Source organism: Trichogramma pretiosum, unplaced genomic scaffold (assembly GCF_000599845.2).
Source record: "Trichogramma pretiosum strain Unisexual culture from Peru unplaced genomic scaffold, Tpre_2.0 scaffold1, whole genome shotgun sequence".
Classification (NCBI taxonomy): Eukaryota; Metazoa; Arthropoda; class Insecta; order Hymenoptera; family Trichogrammatidae; genus Trichogramma; species Trichogramma pretiosum.
In genome coordinates this window covers 2450012-2474533 of record NW_019641703.1, presented here as the reverse complement: position 1 = coordinate 2474533, position 24522 = coordinate 2450012, and the positions used below count along the sequence as shown (strand labels likewise).

Genomic DNA, 24522 nt, shown 5'->3' with positions numbered 1-24522 from the left:
GATTTTGCCTTATTTGACAGTGTTTAAGGAAGATCGTTATGAATACGCCAATCAGCTTGCCAGCTCTCACACGGACGTATTTTTTGCTATCCTTCGATTGATCTTTCTTTATCAAAACAGGCGATTTTCAACAATTAGCTAAAACAAATAAGCTGCACAACGATATAACGGGTAAAGTAATTAACCCTGCAACGCGTGCGCGTGAAAACGTTGTGTTGATCTGTTGTTAAAATCCAAAGCAAGTTGCGGTGACGGTTTTCTCGAATTAATAGCCACGGCGTATTTCTTCGAAAGCACTGCTCTAATAAGAGCACACGCAGATCTCTGTGACGAATAATTTTGTTTTGTTTTCTGACACTGCGCGCACAGAATGATTAAATTATATGTTTGCATCTTGCGCGCACTCCAGCTCTTTATCGTGTGTTTCTATGTGGCGGGCAGCTGCCTTATTCGGCTATTCACGAGAATTTTCGCGTTTTATTTTCGTCCGATGATGTATTTTCTTTTGTGCAGCGCACGCGAGACGCCGGGCAGTATAGTTACGAACGCATGAAAATTGGCTTCACAAGTGTGACTCAGATTGCGTAAACGGTTTTCAGAAAAAAAAGAAAAAATAGCCTATGAGATAAATTTAGCCTACGACCAAGTTAGGCGCGAGAATTGATTAGATTTTCGATTCGATCCTGCATGTACCATCGCATCTCGTTGCCTCGTTCGAATTCATTGGCGCGCTCGCATTTGTAATATAGGCTTCTGACGCGCTGTTTGTTTTTACGACGCGGATGTAATAATATTCAATTTCGAGCCATTAGCGTGTTTGGGTAAAAAAGCGGCGCAAGTGCAATAATGGCTCGAAGATTTTAGCATCAATGAATTTTCATGCGTACGCAAGTACGACAACAAGGAATGAAAAGCGCGTCGCGACGCCAACTAGCTGCCGCTGCGAGTTGCGTCATTCGCAAGTGCTCCGAGCGTCGACGGCATAATGCGAATATCAGTGGCTGGAAAATGAATAACAAGCTCAGTCGTACTTATATGTATGGGACATGGTATAATAGCCAACGGCGCAGAGAGAATTGTAACCGCAGGAGAAAGAGCAAAAGAGATATATAAGTATATAAGAGAGTAGTATGTTATAAAAAAAAGGACGTCCCCCAAAAGGCGCGTTTCGCTCTTGCTCTCTCTCTCTCTCACTCTCGCAAAGTAGTAAGGAAGGTCGCGAGCGAGAACTGCTACTACCTCGCGAGTCGCGAGTGTGTGTCTCGCTTACAGTTGCAATATAGCTCGTCGTTATATTATACACGTTCATTCCACATTTGCCGCTGCTGCTGGTCCCACACGACATAGAGTGACGGGAGACTCGCGCGTACAGCAGCAGCAGCAGTTTATGTCTCGACATCGCGACCGCACCACGCGCGTGTCAATAAGGCCACGCACGGGGCACCTATAACACAATCGACGCGCGTTACATTATATATGCCTCCTTCGTACTGTCCCTTTCCTTGTAGTGTAACGTCAGCGGTGTGTCGGTGTGACTTTCGCGTGTGCACAGTGCATGATTTTCTCAGGCTGGGACCACCCGAAAAGGACTCGCCGTCGCTCAACGATAATATGACTAAAAGTGATCAACGGTGATATACGAGTAAAGATGATATACAACGGGACGAATCATCATCAGGCCCCGACTCTGTCGTCGACCAACAAATCGTCCGGAAAGCACACTAAATCGAGAGATGCCAGAACAACCACGAGCAACAGCAAGTCCAGCAAAGCAGCCCGTAATGCGGCTAATAAGCAATCGGGAAATTCTAACAGTGTCGTCGATGGACCCAACAACAACAACAGGTGCAGGGGTAGATGCAGAGTTCAATGGAGCGAGAAGCACGTGAAGGAGGGCCTGGTGCTCATACAGGAGGCTCAGCTCGCGAGAGTCGTTAAGACCGGACCGATCAACGAGTACTACGACATCGAGCCCAAGCCGTTCGCCAGGTAAGCCGCGCAACCGATCGTTGCCGTAATATAGCCGATTTTTTTTTCTTTTGGCATTGCATCGATTCCGCTTCTGACTTTTACAAATCGGCCGTCTCGATAATTAATTTTTGTCCTATATATCTCGATGTTCAACCGTAATAATTAGCTGAATTCGCTGCGGATCGAACGGTAACTTCATCGACTGTCAATGGCAAATGATTATACGGCTCGACAAAGTGAATTTCGCAAGTGCTGAATGACTCCATTAACATAATCCATTACTCATACTTCCTTCGGAGTCAGAGCTTGACGTTTGTTCGGATTCGAATGAAAATATATGGAAAGCTTATGGCGTTCGTTGCTGCTGCTGCAGCTGCGACGTCGTCGTCACGGATCATTATCAGATTTTTTTCTCTCTCTCTCTTTCTCTCCGGCTTCTCGCGCTAAATTACGTCCAGCATCGCATTATGACGCCTACAATTCGCGTGCGCACCCGCTGCGTGTGTATAATATGTGCGTGTGTGTGTACGAATGTGTGTGCAACGATGCCAATAACATAATTTTCAGGGCAAACCAGTTTTTCGCGCACTCGAGTCGTCCGCTTAAATAACCCGTGGGTTTTCGCGAAATATTGACAATAATCGTAAAATTCCATAACTCGCGCCCGTTTGAGCGCGCGTGCATTATATATACGAGTACATCGTATACACAAATTGCGCTAGAGCAGTTCTCCAGTTAAAATGTAAATGTTAGCACGCCGAGAGCCATTAAATGCACTCCGCGAGGCAATAAAGTGCAGAGAAGAGAAACACATATCGCGCGCGCGCGAAGACGTCTAGCCATTAATCGCGAGAAGATTTTTCGTCGCGACTAGCGTCATTTATGGATTATCACGTGCGCGCTCGAGCGAGCCAATGGAGGCAGATCCATCACGCACGCAGCAGAACGCACATTTGTTACAGATCGACGATGCGCCGATGATTTCGTGTTTTGTATACGACGTGACTCTGTACGCGTCTAATTCGATTGGCTGACTAATTTATTGAATTCGAATCAGTGTACGAACTCTACTTTATGTATGATATTTTTAAAGTCAGTAGGATCAAAATTATTTTTTCAGTAAAATTTAATGAAAATAAAAAATAAAAATAAAATAAAATCAGAGCGAACGTCGAGTCGTATTGCACGCGAGGTGTCGGATGTATACGTGTTGTATTATACACATCTATATGCGAACCGATCGTCACTATAAACACGTGGGCCGTCGACATCGCGTACGGACAACTCCGAGCTCCGCACGTAGCGTGGGACGTAGTTCCGATGAGACACATAAACCGGTAATTTTTATTTCGAATACGAATTACAAAACCAATCCGCCGTTGTCGATGCATATGAAGCGCGTCCAAGTTTTTGCCGCGCACCTATCCAACGTACAATAACTCTCCATGGGTTTTAAAGCCCGAAGTCGTAATAAACATTGCGCATCGTAATTAACTAATGATATAATCGCAATTTTATTTTTAACTCTCGGAATTATTATTACCTCACGAATATCGGCGTATATTTTAAGAAGCGATCGGTAATTAAGAGCGACTCTTTTGCACGTTAATGACTTTTTTTTGGCATTTAATCGAATTGAGCAGTGATTTGTTTCGACGAATGCGTTTCGACAACAGAAATCGCGTTGAGATAGTAAATTTGATTTACTTGAGCATTTGTAACAAAGTTAGAGGCGGTACTTGTAGCTCGCATTTTCAAACTCGTATTTCCCAAACGAATCGTTTTAAACGAGCTAGTATCAGGCTTGCAAAATCACCTAGTTTGTATAACGCCACTGCAACACTTGGAAAATATGTCGTTATATGCTTACTTGCCAATTGGAATAATCGTCAATTTATGTAAACTAGAGGCATATACGTTCAATCTAAGTGACACTTTTATAAACCTAACGTAGCAGCACCTATAAAGCTTGCTTAGCTTTGCTTTAAACCTTAAATTTGATGCAGATTTAATGTAAAATTCAACATTAAAATTAAACTGACCAATACTGAATTTTATTTATGGTACTTATGAATGAAATTTTTATTGAAAATTAAGTGTGTATCAATATCCTGGTGAAAATACTCAACATAAATAATGTTCTTATAACCAAAAACTGGCAATGTGAAATGTTTAAGGTACATTACCATTAATTATAAATATGATAATTTTAGGTCTCCGACTCTATAATATTAAAAATCATCCCTGTTAAAATAGTTAATATAAATGATTGCTTAATAACCAAAAAATAACGTTCCAAATATTTTAAAATGAATTACCGCTAATTAGATTTTTTTGACAATTTTTCTATGAAAATTATGTTACTAACATTAAGCACATTTTAAATGACCTATAAAAATGACAATTCACCTGTTTCCAAAAATTCATACCAGTTTAAAACCACTTCAAATAAGATAATACCACCTTAAGCATTCACCGCTAGATGGCCAGTACTTTAATCTGTAAACCTGCAAGTGAAAAAGTCGAAATAGTTGTATAAAAGCTTATATTTTTTGTGAAGCTACTGTGACACGCCACATGAAAATTTGTCAAGCTTGATTGATTTTCTCGGAGCAGAGAACAAATTGTTACTCGCGTACGGTACTGTGAAAACCACATCCTATCTCTCGCCGCGTACAGCACATTACAAATAATACTCGCTTCGATCTGACACGCAGGATCGAATATAACAATCACGACGTCAAAAAAAAAAAATAAAACATTCTCGATATAAAACGAGACAAACCGATTGGAAATAGGCAAGCCGCGCGCCGCTCGGTTCGTGCTTTTGTCCGCATCGGCGCGCTTATGCCCTTATATAGTTAATCGAATCGTCGCCGCAACGCGTACCATGCTCCACCAAATGAATGTTTACACTCGAGCTTTGTGTAGAGTAATTGATCCGGCCGCGAGGTGTGAAAAGTGTCGAGTTCCAGTGGCACGGCTTAAATATGATTTAAAGAGCACTAGAGCAGTAGAGCAGCCGCCGGCTCTACTATGTGGAATAAATCACGTGCGGTTTTGCGCGTAGCGCGCGATATTGCCAATAACCGGAGTTTTTCGATTCCTCAAACACGCGATCGCCAGACGAAGACCAAAAAAAAAAAACAAGAGAAGTTTCGCAACGCGTACAGAGCACCGATATGATAAGTTGGTACGCGTTGGGGTTGACTGGCTTAAACGTGTATGTAATCGATTCGTTGACCATCGATCCTTATTAACGAAGGCAATTTCTGCTGCGCTGCATGTTCGTATTTGGCGTCGCAGCTCATGAAAATTCTCTCTCTTTCTGTCGCTTACATATACATCAAAATGCGGACAAGTTTCGCGGCGCCAAGATCGATTTCGCGCGAGTCGCGATTCCATTTAATAATAACGCGCAGCATGCGGTGCAGCACTATACACTCGAAATATTGCAATTCTGCGCTGCACCGCAATTGTTTGTATTGGTTTTGCCCCGCGGATCAAGAGTGGACATACGTATACACAGAGAGAGACACGCATAATATGCGTCAACGCGACGCAGTCGTCGATCGGCCTTGCAAGGCGCCAAAGCGACACAAGCTACTAGCGGCGCGGCGCCGGTGACGACCTTGTTCGTGTATCTGCTTTATAAACGTACACCTCCTCCGTTGTTTCGCTCTCTCTCTCTCGCTCTCTCTTTCCCTCTTGCAACTATACTTACTTATTTACAAGTCGTTGTCGTTCCCCGTCGGGTAGACTGCGTCTCGCGCGACCGCGAGCATAATATGATAAAAGGGCAGCGCGTATTACGCTGCACTGCCGTTTATGCCAGCGATTGATTCTCGACTTGATTTTTATCTCTTTCTTTGGAGTTGTTTACCCGCTGCTAGCTATTCATCTAATATGACCAATTAGTCTTGCGATCGACAATTGGCATAGAGTCTAATCACTTCGTAAATTGTTCCATTTAAAAAAAATAGATTTACAGTGTTTTTTTGTCCATTTTTTTATTATGAGTTCCTTAAATTTTTAATTTTAATGAATGCACTCGGATATAAGTGGAATTACCCTGTTTAAAGATACGATACAAGCATATTTAAACTCCATTTACTACGTAACTGAAAATACGAGCACGTGATAAAATGTAAAATTTGTCGGTCGTATTATACGTGCTCATAAATTACCGAATCATAATAAAAATGACAAATTATGGTTAAAGAGCTGATAAGAAATTGATTTATGTTAATACAGTCTCAAGATAAATTGTAAATATTTTGGTTTTTTTCAAAAATTGACTCATCGCATTGTTGTTGTTGTTGTTATTGTTTTAGTGGCCAGTGGGCGCGCGTCTACAAATGCAAATCAAGAGCAACCGGTATAGTGTACGCGGCCAAATTTTCCTCGAGAAATCGATTCGGCTCCGACTGCAGCGCGGAATTGCGCCACGAAATAGCTCTGCTTTCTCTGTGCTCCCAATCTCCGAGGGTCGTTCGACTCCACGATGTCTACGAGACACCCAAGGAAATCATCATGGTTATGGAATTGTAAGTGGATCTTGATCGTGAGCTTAATATATTGAACTTGATTCGTAAATCGCCTGCAGCATTTTCGCACCGGTCAGGTGTTAGAATTAGATCATTATTGAAAAATAAAGCTAAACTGGCGCGAGACAATTAATATTAATTTTTGTATCTTAGCGCACCCGGCGGCGACATGCAAACTCTCATAGACGGAGATCTGGTGCCTCTGGAGGGCGACGTGGTGCACTTCGTGCGGCAACTGGTGGAAGGACTGGCCTATCTTCACGAGCGCAACATCGCCCATTTGGACATCAAGGTGAGCATCGAGAGCGAAAGTGCTCTCCACACGTATATAAATGTATACCGCGCCGGACTTCCATATACGGTTCACTCGTGCTCTCTTTGCCATTCCCGCGTGCATATGTGCAGTTGTTTTTGCTTTTTTTACCTACCGATCGATGCTGTATATTATCGCGGCGCGCAGTAATGCCATATCCTCGCACACACACACCGCCCGCGCCGCACGTATAAATGTTTCTCATGCCTCGAGTTCTGAAATTTTCAGCATTTTTGCTGCATGGGCATAATGTATAAGGTGATACCCTTTTTGCGCTTCTCGGCCGATGTGCAAAAAAGTCCAATCAAATGCTAATTTTAAGTACCTTCTCGGACGCAGGCGTGCGAAAGCAAATATGTATGTACGTGCTTCGTGTTCGGGCGAAATCGAAGGTCGAAGGGAATATAATTTCCAGTACTCGGTAATGCGCGAAAGTGTCCTTTCGAGAGGCGAGAGTATACGAAGGCGGCGGCTACATACAGGGCGCATAAATAAGAAGAGAGCAATAACAACGGCGAATAAACAGCCGCGAATTATCCACTCACCGAGCTGCCGCGCTGCTGCGGGCCTATAACTTATACTTTCGCGATCGAAAGCGAGAGAGCGACAAATGCGCATTTTTGCGTTACGTTACTCTCGAGGTATTATGTCGCGCGGCGCAGGGTGAACGAGGATGTGGCTCATCGCTTGGGTCAGTGATCGGCTTTAGCCGGGCGGTACATATAATACTCCTTGCGGCGCAGGATTACTGGAATTTTCGTGTCTTCCTGTTTCGCTGTAAAGCCGCGCGAGTGCGGCTAATTGAACGCTGAAATGTATCCTCGCGCCCGGTCAATTACGTATACGAGTTTGCGTTACGATGTGTGTTGCGAGCGACGCATTTCTTTTCAAGTTCATGAGTATAATTCAAACTTAAGATGATTTATTTGTCGATAGTTGGTAGTAATCGTGGAGAAATAAATACTTCGAGTTGAAATTAACTCGTTTGATTTGTTTGCTGGTGAAAATGCTCAACTTATTATGACTAGTTTCATAATCATTTCTTATCTTAAGTCAAATTTTCTTAAACCCAAAAAGGTTTTTCCAAACTGGATATATACTGATCCAAAGTGTAAGGTTTTTTTAAAAATTTTATGATCCTAATATTAAACTGCAAGATGAACCATTCAAAATCGTGCCACTATTTATATATGGCCGATTCTCTGTCAAATCGAATGGCCAAAAAATTTTTTTTTCTGCAAATATGAAAAACTTGCTGTTTCCGATGTCAGAAATGTCCCCAAATTTTATTAGAATTTTTGGGACCATCTATCACTCTTTTTCAGGGTCCCGAAGTTGGCCATTTTAGGGTTTTTTTGAAATTCATGAAAAATCACAAATATTCAAATAATTCCTGGATCAGGGTAGAATGATTCAAAAGTAAAAGTGCCCAGCAACTTTTTTGTTGGAAATTGTCCAAATTTTCAGAAAAAAAATATGCCAAAGTGATTGGAACCACCCAAAGAGAGCATAGTGGGAAAACATAAAAAAAAACACAAAACAAGAAATCTACTCGAGTTCGAACCGGACTTTCATTTCCTAAACTATGTGAAAAGCTTCCTAAAGATGTCAACTAGTGCCTGATAAAGTTTTGTAATGGGTCTTAAAGTTTAACGCAATGTAGACAACAATGTGTGACGAAAAACATGCAAAAAAGGTCAAAAATAGGCCCAAAATGCCTAAAATCACCAAAAACAGCCATTTTCAGGCCTTTTTTGCATGTTTTTCGCCACACATTGTTGTCTACATTGCGTTAAACTTTAAGACCCATTACAAAACTTTATCAGGCATTAGTTGACATCTTTAGGAAGCTTTTCACATAGTTTAGGAAATGAAAGTCCGGTTCGAACTCGAGTAGATTTCTTGTTTTGTGTTTTTTTTTTGTTTTCCCACTATGCTCTCTTTAGGTGGCTCCAATCACTTTGGCATATTTTTTTTCTGAAAATTTGGACAATTTCCAACAAAAAAGTTGCTGGGCACTTTTACTTTTGAATCATTCTACCCTGATTCAGGAATTATTTGAATATTTGTGATTTTTCATGAATTTCAAAAAAACCCTAAAATGGCCAACTTCGGGCCCCTGAAAAAGAGTGATAGATGGTCCCAAAAATTCTAATAAAATTTGGGGACATTTCTGACATCGGAAACAGCAAGTTTTTCATATTTGCAGAAAAAAAAATTTTTTTGGCCATTCGATTTCACAGAGAATCGGCCATATATTGTATATTTATACAATTCATTTGCAGATTCACAGATAAAGGTACTCGCCAACTAGTGGTAAAACCTCAAATTAATATTATCGATTTGAATTTGGCATTTAATTGAGGTTGGAAACTAGCATTCATTTTTTAAAACAATTAAATTGTGATTTTCAGGTCATTCAAAATATATTTAATATTTGTAACATAAATATTAGGGCTGTGCGAGTACTGGAAAAAACTTGATGCTTATTTTGTAAACCTTTTCACATATTCGCATGCAAAAATTTTGACCTTATGAGCAAATCAAATGTGAAAAACCAAATGATACAACAATTTTATCTTACTTAATTTAATATTATATTATTAAATTGAATTAACATTGAATTTAATATCTTTTGGGGGGTGTCAACTGAAATTTGACGAAGTACATGATTTATTTTTGCACTATTAGCATACGTGAAACCTCAACGATCAAGATGTACTGCTTTTCGGCGTTTAATTAAATTACTTTGATCCTATATATTTCTCCTTGTATCTTAATGTTCTTTGTGAACTGTTATTAGGTGCTCAAGCAACTGCGTTTTGTGTTCAAATTTGATCTTACACTTGTCACATGCGTAATCTTCGCAACTTTTGTGTATTTTCCATAGGTGACTGAGCAAATTCTTTTTTTGTTTAAATTTCTTCTCGCAATTATGGCATGCGTAATCTTTGCGACTTTCGTGTACCGTCTTTAAGTGGATTAGCAAATTCGATTTTTGTCCAAATTTCTTCTCACACTTGCCACATACGAAATCTTTGCGACCTTCGTGTACTCTCTTTTGGTGTAAAAGCAAAATCCATTTGTATCCAAATTTCTTTTCACAAATATCACAGGTGAAATCTGTGCAACCTTTGTGGACTGCTCTTTGGTGGATAAGCAAATGCGGTTTTTGTGCAAATTTCATATCGCATTCATCACATGCAAAATCTCTGCGACCTTCATGTACTGTCCTTTGATGTCTGAGCAAATGCGGTTTTCGTCCAAATTTTTTTTCGCATTTATCACATGCGAAATCTTTACGACCTTGATGGAATGTCGTCTGGTGCCTGTACAAATTTATTTTTTGGCTATATTTTCTTTCGCACTTGTCACACGCGTAATCTCTGCGCCCTTCATGGACAGCTTTGTGGTGTCTGGTCAAATCCCTTTGATCCCTAAATTTCTTCTCGCACTTGTCACACCCATAATCTTTGCGACCATCGTGTACTGTTCTTCTATGGATGATCAAATTCGATTTGTTCCCAAATTTATTTTCGCACACATCGCATGCAAAATCTTTGCGGCCCTCGTGGACTGTCTTTTGGTGTCTAATCAATAGCGATTTTACCCCAAATTTTTTCTCGCACTCGTCACATACAAAATCTTTGCGACCCTCATGGACTGTCTTCACGTGTGTGAGAAAATTCCATTTATTTGTAAATTTCTTCGCGCACTTTTCACATAGGTAATCTTTGAGAACTTCATGAAATATTTTTTTGTGCTTAAGTAAAGTTGATTTATTATCAAACTTTCTCTCGCACTGCTCGCATGTAAAATCTTTGCAGCCTTTGTGGACCGATATTTGGTGTCTACTCAAATGACTTCGGAACTCAAATTTCTTTTGGCACTTGTCGCATGCGTAATCTTTCTGATCATTATGAATCGTTTCTCGATGTGTTATCATGCTTGATTTTAGTCCAAATGATTCCTGACAAATATTACAAACGTATTGTTTGTCGTCCGAAACAACAATATCATGTTCACTTGAATTATCTATTGTAACAACTTCTTCGGATTCCTTTTCACTTTTATCCATTTTGAAGTCTAAATGAAATGATGGATTCTAATATTTAGTTACAGTAAAGTAAATTTATCTTTTGGTATTATGGCTTGTTTCATCGGGAGAGACAACATTCAAACTAATTTGTTTTTATTATGAACATGATTAGTGTTCGATGTCGAAATCGTTTATGATTGTATTATTTACAATTAAGGTAATCATTTTTCTTATGATATTTGAATCTGTTTAAAATTCAAACTTCAAATTCTCCGAAAAAACTCCCTGTTACATTGACTTAATAGATCCTTACGCATACGTACATATTATAAAGAATTTTAACATTCATTCCAAAATGTTCCGCCCCGAAAGGAAAAGTTATTAATTTTGTTTATATTAGAAATTAGTTTGAGTGAGTCGCTCGATAGTTTCTCATCCATGCTGTCACACAATCGAGGCTCTACCTGATCTCTGTTTATCAAGAGCTAAAATTTGTATTTAACCAAATATATATTTTACTACAATGCACCGAACATCGAAAAGTCATCGTTTGGAATATCGACGAAACGAGTCCGCAAAAACTCGAGTTTTAGCACGATCTTCGCACTGCGCGAGTTCAACATAGCGCTCGCTCTCGTAGACAATGCGCAATACCGCCCACGCGTTCGCTCGAGCGAGCTCGTCCGCGCCCGACGATCGCTTTGTGGTATGGGCTGAGCCTGCGGAGCGTCGTCGCTCGAGCGCGAGTGTCAAGGCCTTATACAAATATATACGAGGAGGCTACTGCGCACTCGAATGGTGCTGCAGCACTCCGCGCGCGCGATCCGATACATCCTTTGCGCGTTGCAACAACGACAACGACAAAAAGAAAGAAAAGAAGAAGAAAAAGTGGATGTACGATTGTTTTGCACGCACGTGCGACTGGTGCTGAACTGCTTTGTTAAAATTGCAACGACGTAGCGCGCGCGGGGGATACGTGTCGCGCGATCGAAGCCGCGATGTTTTTACTGTAAAGTATCGGCGATGATCGAAGACAAGCGTTGTATTATACATACTAATTCAGGAACCCGGGATACAATTATCACAAAGAAAAAAAAACAGGACTTGCGTAGAACAGCTACTCGAGTCCTTTAAAAAACGCGAGCGCGACGATCCGTATATTATTGGAGCACTTGACATTGAACTCGGTATACGAGAGAACAGTGTCTTATGAAAATTGAGTTATGACAAAGTCATCAGTCGGCTTTGTATACGCGTTATGTAGTTTCTATAAAGGATCGAACAATGAAAGAAATATATAGATATTATTTATCCAGGCGAAAACAGTGTCAGGGTCTAAATGTGGAGATGGATAATCTCATCGTTAGTCGCTTATAGGTATACTCAATGTATTCACGAATCATCGTCGCGCAGACCATGAAATAATAAGGTTATACTCTCGTATTAATGTTAAGATCACATATCTTATAGCGAAAGAAAATAACTTTGGTAAAGGACAATTCCTTGAGTATTTTTAATTCGACTGATCGTTCGCGAAATCGCATCGACGCAGCCTCGTGACATAAAGACATAATAGCTCAATTATTTTTGGCGTGGCAGTGATTTGTGAAACAATTTGAGAAATTTTAATTTTAATCGGGCGATTGTCGAAAGATCAATTTGTAACTCCAATTGTTTCGATAAAACGAATGAATGTAATCGCCATCTGACTCTTTGTCCGAGCTCGTAGTTGTACAATAAATCAATCAAAATGAAAACGTGTGAACGAGCATGCGATTACAATATAATTAATCCACATATCATGAATTTTTCAGCCTCAAAACGTGGTGATGATGGGTAACTTTCCGGACTGCAGCGTCAAGCTGTGCGACTTCGAGATATCGCGGGTCGTCCTCGACGGCACGGAAGTACGAGAGATCCTGGGTACGCCGGACTACGTAGGTGAGCATGTTATCGACAATTCAAAATCGCGCGAGCGCGAGTTCGATGAACGTAGACCGAGTCGAACAACGCGGTAGCTCGCGCGAGCGTGTCAGGCATTTAACACGATTTACGCGCGCATGAAATTACTTGGCTCGCTCGCGCGCCTTACTTTGTTGCAACGAGTAGCAGCTCATTAAACGAATGCTAATGAATTCCAACGGGGAGCGTATGTGGTATAAATTTTACGCCGCGATGCGAATTTTCAGCTGTCAAAACGAGAATGCGCGCATAGGCGTGAACAAAGGTAAATAATTCTCGTTTTAGGTGCATACGTGCCACGTACAAGGACGCGCGTTTATGAATGGTCGATTAGATAAATTACTTATGGATGTATTTTTTACGCATTTACAGCTCCTGAAATTCTTCACTATGAGCCGATAACACTGGCAGCGGATATGTGGTAAATAATTCAACTATATGTTATTTTCTGACTTCGATGGTTCTGCATGATATAAATGAAAAAATATTTTTGAGTGCAGGTCCTTGGGTGTAACAACCTATGTACTGCTATCGGGGTTTTCACCGTTCGGCGGTGAAACCGATCAAGAAACCTTTAGAAACATCATGCTCGGTGAAGTCGATTTCCCGGAGGAACTATTTGAGGATGTGTCGAGCCAGGCCAAAGACTTCCTGGCGAAACTTCTTGTTTTGGAACCTAGGTATTTGGTCAAGCGCAATGACAATTATAATAATTACTCTTACGTATTTTTTTTTATGTATCAGTGCGCGCATGACTGCCAAGCAATGTTTGCGTCACGAATGGCTACGAAAGGCACCGACCCAAGCCTCGGCTCATCTGCGAAAGTATCTCTCGAAATCTCGCGAGGTCCTTTTGGAGCGAGTCGTAAGCAGGGAAAATTTGCGTCGAGCGGCTCTCTTGAATCAAAATACGAACGATAGTAACAAGAGCATCGGTGTAAGCCACGAACAGCAGCACCAGCCGCAGTCAAAACAATCACAGCAGCTACAACAGCCACACCAACAACCCCCTTTGGAATCAAGTCAACATACCTGGACCAAGAGCGAAACTTGTTTGAATCGCAATTTGGCCAAGAGTCAAGGCAGCCTCAGCTTGTTTGGTACGGACGATTATTACGGGTCTACGGGCCAGCAGGATCTGAGCTCGTCGAGAATGAGTTTAGCCGATTCCTTATCCTCGTCGAAAAGTAACTTAGCCACGAGTCAGAGCTGCCTATTGAATAAGGAACAGACTGAAGGTTTGCTTCATCAGGCCCAAGATCGAAACGCCTTGAGGGCTAGCATGGCGCAAGGACTCAACAGAATAAGCGTGCTCTCGAAAATCAGGTTCCTATCACATTCATTCACGTTAATCAATTATAATTAATTCGTAATTAATTAACCGGTCATTAATCTCCCCCTTTCAGAGGCCTCAGCCAGGTGCAATCGCGATCTCAAGCTTGCCTCCCTCTGCTCAACGATCGCTTAGGAATCAAAGACGGAGACTTGCGCCACCAAGCTCTGAACGGCAATCCGCTGCAGTGTTGCAACTTCGACGGTTCCAGAGAGAAACTGTACGGCTTGAAAACACTGTCGAAATCTCAGGGCATGCTCGACATTTACCGCAGTCTCGAGAGCTTGCGAAGGCACAGGCGCGAGCTGATGCACAAAAAGGAACGATCCAAGACGGAGGACGTATTGGCGATTTTCCGACAGTTGGAGCACGGCTCGAGCAGCACTTCTTTGGCATCGGAATCTTCATCCCTTGCTACGACGACTGTGCAAGATTTGGACGACGTCGTGGTAAATGATAATGTTGAAAAAGTCGATGAATCTACCCTCCGTAAAGTGAGCAATATCAATTTTATTAATCGACAAGATTAAGATAATGTCCATTTCCATTAAACCACGTTCTATATTTTTTCAGGATAAAAATGTAATCAATGATATGAAAAAAAATTCGTTGGAGATTATTCAAAAACGCCATGGCAATGATAAGAAGAATGAAGAAGCAATTAGTAATAATGGTATTGATCATCAATCTAATAATGGTCAGTAACTGAATCAGTAACATGCATTTGGGTAATTCGATCTTGTTTTAATAACAATCATAAATTTCAGATGACAAAATCATCATCGAAACTGGCCCAACATCTCTGAACGCATCCGAGGCAAATCTCGACTCTCTGCTGTCCATCGGATCCGACACCCTGACCGACGACTCCGAAGAAATCGGCAAGAACAAAACTCCGTCCTCGGGCAGCTCGGAGTGTCACGGGCCCGACGTCGAGAGCGAGTCCGAGAACGACGAGCCCAAGTACACCGTGGCGCAGCTCGTGTCGGCCTTCAACAAGCACCAGGAGGTGACGTCGCGCACCAGTCTCGAGACGATCATGAACGAGAAACGCGTCGCCGAGGACTCGCTCAATTTTCCCATCGGGCCCAAGGCTCTGCGACTCTTCATTCCCGACATCGATATCAGCGAGAAGAAGCCGTTGGTCAGAAGGAAGACGAGCTACAAGCCCAGAAAGGATTGGGAGGAGTTGCGAAAGCAGAACGAGAAGAACGAGGCTCTGTTGACGAGGGCATGCAGTATCGATATCGATAACGACGAAGAAGACGAGGGAGTGAATTTGAACAGCGATTCGTTGGATGTTAAGCCGAACGACGATGATAAAGTCGATGAAAATGTGAGCACGGATACCCGAGTAACGCCGCCTGTTTCACCCACTTCAGTCGATAGCGGGGTCGTTGACGTGCCAAAAATTGATTCCACAGATGGTACTAGTCCAACCGTAAAAGAGTCGAAGGACGAGTTACCCGATACACCAATTGTTAAAGACAATAATTCGAATAAAATTTTGTCGGTATCGAGAAAAGAGGATAACAAAGACAGCAAGAGCATCGCCTCCAAAGACAGCGTCAGAACTAACGCTAAAGAAATTCCTCTGAAGGAAAGCAACAAACGTCAGAGCGCGACATCGAGACCCCGAGGCGTGACGAAGAAAGCCGAGTCGTTCAAGGAAAATTCCGACAACAAGACGCAACAGCAGCAGCATCCGACTCGCAAAGCGCAGTCGTTCCAGGAAACGGACAGGCCGCGAACGTCATCGAGAGTATCGTCGTCCATTACGAGCTCCTCTACCGCAACGAGTAAGAGGCCGTTCGGATCGAGAGCGACGAAGGACAACAGAGTCAGCCCGAGTCCGTACGGTGTACCTCGCGCTACCGCCGACAGAATCGCCAAGAAATCGACGGACAAGCAGCAAGCTGCACCGCAGACAATCAGAACGAGGAGAACGAGCACGGTAACGCAGCAACAGCAGCAGCAGCCTTGAGGAGGTCAAAAGTTGCTTCGTTTGGCAACGATATTTGAATAGCATTTTTGGTTATTTCGATATTTTGGAGAAATTGAATCGTCTCGACTGTCGTTGCTGAAAAAAACACACAAAGTATTGTTTTTTAATCGAAGAAAGTATACATGGAAAAACAAAGGCCTCGCTTTGTCAAACGAAGAAAGAGAAAACAACGACAAATATAACAATCAACAACTCGCGCGAACTCGCGCAAGGTCTCTCTTTTTCCTGCGCGCGTAAAAGCCGAGCGAGAGAGAGAGAGAGAGACGCCTACACGACTCACATCGCTGTACGTGCGCATTTTCAAGTTTACCAGTATACTATACACTACTGCCATAGGCAAACGCAGCGATCTTATAACGATCTTGTACCTATACATGTCGACTAAGGAAAAATCTGAGAGGCCGCAGCATTCCGGAGGCCTCTTATTGGCGTCTCGATGAGTTTTTCCACCCTCCCGCGTGTGCGTACTTCAGACTCGCTTCGATGACTTTGAGTCCGCGCGCGAGCAAGGGTCGAATCGATGCTGCTCCACAGGGAAGACACATTTTGCACCGTGCATCTTTCGAATTTTTTCGCGAGCGTTTCATGTACATACGGTTTCCGTAAAGAAAAAGTCATAATAATTATCTTATACAATCGTGCCGAGGAAAAGTAGGTGCAGCAGCAGCTCGGCTGTGCCCGCATCTATATTGAGTTTTGCCTTTTTCAGCGATTCATACATATGAGAATTATAAAATTGAATCATGGCAATCGTTTGCTCGAATGAATCACGCAACGACGATGGTAATCATACAGTTGTCATAGTATACTGGTGAACAGCGTAGAAATGAACCTCAACTAGCACGTGCACTGGATCCTGGTTTTTTAATTACATATTTTCCTAGAAATTTTATTGCTCTTTTTCACTCTCAGGAAGTTTATTATACTCGTTGCGTATTGTCATTAAACTTCTTGACTCCATTTCAATTATATTTCGGATTATTGTACTTTTTTCATCAAAAAATATCATTTGAAATTTAAATTTGTGTCTCATGGGAATCAAAATTATTAAACAATGAAAATATTTTAATCGATGATTTTAAATTGATTAAAATATTTTTATTCATTATCTGTAGTATCAAAAGTCTTTTATTTTATAAGAATTAATGATCATAAGTAAACATAAGTTATTTTATAATTTTCTAGTACTTTACAAAAGATTTTATGAAGTGTCGATCTGCAGCGCTCAAACACTGAAAAATAATGAGCCAGCTGTCAGTCACATTGAAATGTTGATTACAAAGACGAAAGTGTATCGTTTATTTACTTTATAAGCGCAAACGTAAGCGGTATTACGTACAATGCAACAACTACGCAAGGCAGTCTCTCAACTAGCATCGGTGCCCTAAATAGCCATTCAAGGATCCAACCGAGAGCAGACATATTAACTCACCAATTCACTTGCCAGATTTATTTATAGTTGTAGAGCAGAGTAGATTTTTTTATCTTTATCGTTAGAATTAAATGTCAAACTTACAGCGTCTCGCGAGAACAGGGATTTTCAACTTTAATCGTGTGGTTTAAATTTTATCATATATTTTTAAGATGTAATGCTTGAATGGCTATTTATTGGATGCTGCTAGATGAGCTTACGAGATTGTCTTGAAATACTGCAATTTTTCATGCGCGATAACTATGAATTTTTTAACTTATTTTAATAAGTGACATTTTGTATACCTAAATTTGTATTTTAATTACAAAAATTGATTATGAGTAGTAATAAAAAAAATATTTTGAAATTTTTGGTTGTCTTAATGAATTAAAATATTGAAGGATACTGATGTGAAAAATTTTCTGAAAGTTCGAAGCGTATGGTAGAGTCGAATCGATCGAAGACTTGTGTCTTTTTTTTTGTTCAAATGTTTCTAGATAAATTTCACATTTCTACGGTCTGCTGAGATCAGGTACTGCATTTATGCGATATTAGAGATTTTTCTGGTATCTAAATGATTTGGGACAAATGTCACTTTCGAAGTGTCTGATCTTATCATGTACTACAATTATGAAAGATTTGAATCGCAATTAAGATTTGAGACCGGGTTTTCTACGATCATGTACTAAATTTATGTGAGTTTTGAGCAGATTCTAGTACCCAAATAATTTGGGTCAATATCACACTCGAAAGATTTGATTTGATCGTGAACTGCATTTAAATGTTTTTTGAGCTAACCGTTGCATCGAAAGAATTTTTGACAAATCTCACATTCAAAGGTCTAATTAAGATCATGAACTGTATTTATATGAATTTTAAGATTGCCTTTTAGTCCAAATGATTTGTGACAAATATCACACTCGAATGATTTGCTACGATCATGTATTCTATTTATATGTTTTTTTAGATAAGCCTGACATCCAAATGATTTGTAACAAATGTCACACTCGATTGATTTGCTACGATCATGAACTACATTTATGTGAGAATTCAGGTGATGTTTGTATCCAAACGATTTGTGACATATGTGGCACTCGAAGGGTTTGATACAATCATGTACTACATTTGAATGTTTCTTGAGGTCACCCTTGAACCCAAATAATTTGTGACAAATCTCACATTCAAAGGGTTTGATACCATCATGTACTGCTCTTATGTGATTATTGAGGTAATTATTGCTGCCATATGAGTTTTGACATATTCCACAAACGTATTCAAATGGTTTTTTACGATAATGAACTGTATTCATGTGCGTTTCTAAGCAATGCTTGAATCCAAAACCTTTCTGACAAATATGACATTCGAAGGGTTTGCTACGATAATGTACTGTATTTTTGTGAATTTTGAGGTATTCCTTGCGACCATATAATTTGTGACAAATATCACACTCAAATTTACTACAATCATGTACTGAAATTAAATGTTTCTTGAGGTCACCCTTGTATCCAAAGGATTTGTGACAAATGCTGCACTCGAAGGATTTAATACGGATATGAACTATCTTTATGTGAGTAATGAGATTTCCTTTTTGTGAAAATGATTTATGACAAATGTCACACCCGAAAGGTTTGCTCTGATCATGAATTGATTTTGTGTGAATTATGAGGTGTTCCTTTCGGCTATATGATTTGTTACAAATATCACACCCGAAGGGTCTTCTACAGTCATGTACTGCACTTTTGTGTTTCTTGAGGTTACCTTTGCATGAAAATGACTTGTGACAAATATCACATTCATACGGTCTAATTCCCATATGTGTCGCGTTGATGTGTCTTTTTAATTTCGAATTTTCTTTAAACGTTTTTTGACACATTTTGCACGCATACGATAATTTCTGTTTAGTAGTTTTTCCAAGCTTATTCACTTCCTCACGTTCATAAAATTTCAATCGGGAATTTACTTGAAATCGACAATTATTATGATAATCGAAATCTTTTTTTATCAAAACTATCAGAAATTTATCATTCAAGTAATTCGTCTGATTATCCTTTTTTATTTTCGCAATAGGTAGGCAACTTTGATTCTCAGTTTTGCAGGTTGATAGGGACGTCAGCTCAGGTTTAATATTTTTGAATTCGATATCTATGAATATTTTTTCATCTACATTTTTTTGCAATGACATAACCCAATTTTTGTAATTTGCCTAAAATCAAATTTGTTTAATAGTTTTCGATACTAAAAAATTAAAACATAATTTAATCATTGAACTCACCGATGATTCATTTATTTTCAAGTTTTCGGCTTTGAAATAGTCCATTGAACGGAAAGTATTGTCGTCACCTGAGTTCGTCCAAGTATCGCTCGGCTCTTCTTTTACCCTGAAGAGTAATTGAGTTCAATTATTGCTAAAATAATAAACATGGCAATATGGCATATATTTTTTACCTAACTACGTCACGATTGCTCTTCATTACTCCGTAGATTATGTGTATTCACCGTGAATGTATATTCACTATAAATTTGAAGAAAAAATATTGTAGGTTAAACACCTCGAATAACGAGTACTTTATCTCGACTCACGAATTTTTTAACACTTTTTTAGAAATTTAGCTTTTCGTTAGCGACTGAACTTTTTTAATTGTATGTTAGCAAGGGCCAACTTCTACACCGGCACAGTGTATCATGTAACTAAACCTACGTGATGCTAGAAATGAAATTCAATTTGGATTGCCTATGGCTGTGTCTTCAAAGTTAACGTATTGTTATAGGCATTTTCACAGTCGTCACTATTGGTCACTTTACAGATTTTCCTAGAGGCAAAACAAACTAGGTCTCTCATTTACTTAACTCGCAACACCTTGTTTGTTATTCCTCCAGGCAAATCAGTAAAGTGACCATTTCGTGACAATCTGAAAAACGCCCTATAGTGACGACTGTGAAAAAGCCTTATTATTCGTTGAATTTGTGAATTGGATATTGGCATGCGATGGATCGAGCGCAAGTTTTTAAATTCATAATAATGTAAATGAAGACAGGTGTGATTTGTGCGAGCACACCATGCACAAAAGTACTAATTGATTAAAAAATAAACATAACGAACCACAAATTTTACTGTAAAAAGTTTAATTAATCAACTAATGTACATACATTTTAATGAATTCGAATTTGATAATCTTTTACAAATTAAGGATTTTATAAGCGTGTAGAATTCCTTCAATGATTCTCAAAAACTATTTACAATAAATAAATACGAATCAATTTTTTATCAAATGTACACATTTACGAAATCTGGAATTAAAAAAAATTAACATCAAATCAAACACAAAGTGTAAGTTCAATATACAATTAGCTGCTTCAGTTTTTACGTAAAATTTACTTTCACAAAATTGCTGAAGCTTTTATGGACAAACTTTTAAATTAAAATTAATGAAGGAATTTAAATTATAATTGTTCTTCAGTTAATCACTCTTTTTGAAAACAAATATGTTATGAATTCACCGATGTCATTATAGTACAATTTTATCATTATTCCCAACGACTTTTTCTCGCTCTTTTTCTTTCTTGTCTAGGTCCTTCATCACTGTCTTTACTTTCATTACTTGAAGATGGTGGTGGAGGTGGCATAGCTCCCCATTGGGGTTTATTATCTGATGTCATTGATCCCGTTGGAGGCGGTGGAGGTGGAGGCATTATAACAGATGGAGGTGTTATCGTTTGTTCCCAAGTATGATCGGAAGATGCACGAAACTGTAACAATTAACTCGTTTAGTTAACGAATTACACAAGCTAAGAAAATGAATGACATACCTGAGAATTATACTGACTACGATAAGCAGCTTTCATAGCAGAAAGCCTGTCACTGCACGGTCCAGAAGAACGTTCTATTTTTTTTACCACTTCAGCAAGTTCTTTTGGTCTATAAGGTTCCGACGTCGAAGCCGAACTGCTGGATTGATAATTCTAGACATGAAAGATTTTTGTTTAAATTTTGTTACGGGTTTTAAAATGTGTATAATTTGAAAAGTAACTCACGTCGTAATTTGAATTTGAACTTTTAGCCCTAAAACCAAAGCCTGCCCCGCCGACATTGACCTGTTTTCCTTTGCCACTCTTAAATCTTGATTTTCTAAACCAACTGCTTTGCAATGCCAAGTCCATTAGACTTTTTGGTACTTCTTGGTTTGCTCCTTCTAAGTTTCTTACTAAATGTCCAGCAAATTCTTTGTCTTTTTCAGTGACAAGTGTATAAGCAGTGCCTTTTTCTCCAGCACGACCCGTTCTACCAATTCTATGTGTGTGCGTATCGATATCTCTAGCAATATCGTAATTGATCACAGTTCTTATGTGAGGAATATCCAAACCACGAGCTGTTAAAAATATATAATTTTTGTATATTATTGATTTAACTTATTTTATGAGTTAAAAGAAGTCATTATAAATAAAAAAAGTAGACAATGAAAAAGAAAAAAAAAACAAAGAATTATACCTGCTACATCTGTAGCTACTAATATATTGACTTCTTTTCTTTTAAAAGCTGTAATAACTTTGTTTCTTTCTATTTGATCCATATCACCATGAAGTAGGAGTACATCAAACTCTTTCAATTTCAAATTGTTTGCCAATTCTTCAGCATTAAGCTACAATACAAAATATTTATCATTCTATATGTGATTTGCATTGGAAAGAAATATGTAAGTGATATTTACCTTTTTTGTAACAAATATAAGAACACTACCAGAACTTAAATATTCTACTAAATTGTGATTCAACCAGTTCCATTTGCCTAGTAAATTATTATAAAATACAAGAACATTTTGGGTTACATCTGTATTTGCTTCACCAACATCACCTTGTACAATTCTTATCGGATCTGTCAGAATATCTCTAGCTAGTTTTTCAATTCTACGTTTAAAAGTAGCACTAAACAATAAAGTTTGTCTATCTGGTCGAACATGATTACAAATAGATCTGACTTGAGGTTCTGTAATGAAATAATCAAATAGTTAAGTAAATTTTTATAAATGATAAGCATCAAATATTTCATCAATGAACATTACTAACCAAAACCCATGTCAAACATTCTATCAGCTTCATCCAAGACTAAAAATGTAACTCTTGTTAAATTTGTAGCTTTCATTTTTACCAAGTCAATTAATCTTCCAGGAGTAGCAACAACGATTTCAGCTCCCCCTTCTAAGGCTTTACTTTGTTCCCATTTACTACCTCCTCCATAGCAACAAACTACTCTTATGTTGTAAACTTTTCCAAATTTTTTTGCTTCTTGATAAATCTGGTGAATAAGTTTAAAATTACTTTTTAATATTCAATTTGAAGTAGAAATTATAGCAAATATGAAAATGTTAATAAGATCATACTTGTTGTGATAACTCTCTTGTTGGAGCTAAAATTAATCCTATTGGGCCATCTCCTTCCTCTAATTCTTTTTGATCCATTATGTGTATAAGCATTGGCCAAATAAAAGCCGCTGTTTTACCACTACCTGTTTTAGCAATACCTATTAAATCACGACCACTCATTGCTGTAGGAATAGCTTGTGCTTGAATAGGCGTAGGTTGCGTATATTCATGTTTTCTAATTGATTTTATCAATGAATCATCAAAACCAAAATGTCCAAAACTGGTGACAGGATTAGGTGGCATAGCACCAGTAACTTTGATACCCAATGTTTTTTTGAGATCATCAACTTGTTGTCTATTTAACTGAGAAATTTCTTCATGCACAATGTAAAAGTTTTTTTCAAAAGGTTCATAAGAAATTAAACTATGGTCGATTGGAGGCAAAGGATCAATCTCTTTCTTTTTAGGAGGAGCAATAGGATTTCCATCCTCATCATACTCTATCTCTTGATCAGAATCTTCACCTTGCAATCCAGCATTTGGATTTTCTTCCATATACCTAAAAAATACAAACAGTAATTACAAGTTCATGAATTTAGAAGAGAAAATGTAATAATTACATACCTGTAGTAACTTTCTTCATTATCTTCAGTATCAATATCAGTTCTTACTCCTTTCATTTTTTCTTCTTTGCGTTCTTCTCCTTCTGTAGTTTTACTTTTTTTTATCTCTTCATTAATACCAGCCATAAAAGCGTCCAAAGGGTCTTCTTCACTGTCGCTCTCTTCTTTCTTTTTCTTATGTTTATCATATGATGGGGAACCTGGCGCTGGAATATATTCAAGACTAGCAGAAGGTTCATCATCTTCATCAAAATATCTGAAATTTTAAGCTGTGTTATAATGGGCACTACTGAAGGACCCCACTTTTGATAAATTCAAATAGCATTAATTATTACTCTTCTTCTGTTTTTCTTGGTTTAGTTGCAGCATTCCAATTGATAGAAAGAGCATTTTCAGATATTGCATTCATCGTGTGGTATCCTTGCTTGCTAATGCCAGGTTTAATAGTTGGTGGTGGTATAGCAACCCCTCGTTGAGGAGTAGAAGATATTTGAAATCCAGAGAAACCAAAGCCTCTGGGTTTCTTATCATTACCCCGTCCATGATGATAACTCATCTTGGTTTGGTGTTTTTATTCAAGCTCTGCAACATCACACAAAAAATTAATCAAATGGAAACAAAACTTCAGTCACAATTAGATGATTAAATAAACAACAAAAACAAACACAAATTTCTAGGTTACATTAAGCAAAACATGAACATTATAAATACTGATAACTTGATTACACAATTTACACGTACATAAAAATTCACTACAAGGTTAACAGGTTATAATTTTAAACACTTTATTGCTGAAACAATTCACATCACTTCTATTATTTGAATAAACAGAACTGGTATGATGGAGGTAAATCTCATTGAAGCAGTAACATTACAGCATGAGTATTTACTGTAGACTGCCTCAGCATTAGTAAAAGTTAATGTGCCGGTAATCCAACTGATGGCGCCCCGGAACGGACGA

General features: G+C 39.0%; 2 protein-coding genes across 2 annotated transcripts; one reads left to right on the top strand and one right to left on the bottom strand.

Moving 5' to 3' along the window:
* Nucleotides 1-1120: 1120 nt before the first annotated feature.
* On the top strand, nt 1121-17202 carry LOC106654472 (striated muscle preferentially expressed protein kinase-like). The gene is made up of 10 exons (XM_014374393.2): nt 1121-1989; nt 6306-6518; nt 6672-6810; nt 12685-12811; nt 13205-13253; nt 13333-13512; nt 13577-14158; nt 14239-14659; nt 14739-14862; nt 14933-17202. The coding sequence occupies exons 1-10, from the start codon at nt 1649-1651 to the stop codon at nt 16147-16149; spliced, it is 3393 nt and encodes a 1130-aa protein (XP_014229879.1). The 5' UTR covers nt 1121-1648; the 3' UTR covers nt 16150-17202.
* Nucleotides 17203-20687: 3485 nt separating this feature from the next.
* Nucleotides 20688-24467, bottom strand: LOC106657350 (ATP-dependent RNA helicase DDX42). The gene is made up of 10 exons (XM_014378808.2): nt 24303-24467; nt 23897-24143; nt 23563-23817; nt 22957-23497; nt 22643-22871; nt 22288-22562; nt 22068-22218; nt 21614-21948; nt 21389-21541; nt 20688-21328 (listed from the first exon to the last, which is right to left on the bottom strand). Exons 2-10 carry the CDS (start codon nt 24115-24117, stop codon nt 21107-21109), a joined length of 2382 nt encoding a protein of 793 aa, XP_014234294.1. The 5' UTR covers nt 24118-24143; nt 24303-24467; the 3' UTR covers nt 20688-21106.
* Between the last annotated feature and the right edge of the window lie 55 nt (nt 24468-24522).

What these genes read in the sequence shown, in the direction of transcription:
- LOC106654472 (XM_014374393.2), top strand. Translation starts at nt 1,649, where the DNA reads ATGATATACAACGGGACGAATCATCATCAGGCCCCGACTCTGTCGTCG. An exon ending in GAGCCCAAGCCGTTCGCCAG is followed by an intron (nt 1,990 to 6,305) that starts GTAAGCCGCGCA and finishes TTATTGTTTTAG; the next exon opens with TGGCCAGTGGGCGCGCGTCT. An exon ending in GGGTACGCCGGACTACGTAG is followed by an intron (nt 12,812 to 13,204) that starts GTGAGCATGTTA and finishes ACGCATTTACAG; the next exon opens with CTCCTGAAATTCTTCACTAT.
- LOC106657350 (XM_014378808.2), bottom strand. Translation starts at nt 24,117, where the DNA reads ATGAGTTATCATCATGGACGGGGTAATGATAAGAAACCCAGAGGCTTT. An exon ending in AATGAAGAAAGTTACTACAG is followed by an intron (nt 23,498 to 23,562) that starts GTATGTAATTAT and finishes TGTATTTTTTAG; the next exon opens with GTATATGGAAGAAAATCCAA. An exon ending in GTTCAAATTCAAATTACGAC is followed by an intron (nt 21,542 to 21,613) that starts GTGAGTTACTTT and finishes TTTCATGTCTAG; the next exon opens with AATTATCAATCCAGCAGTTC.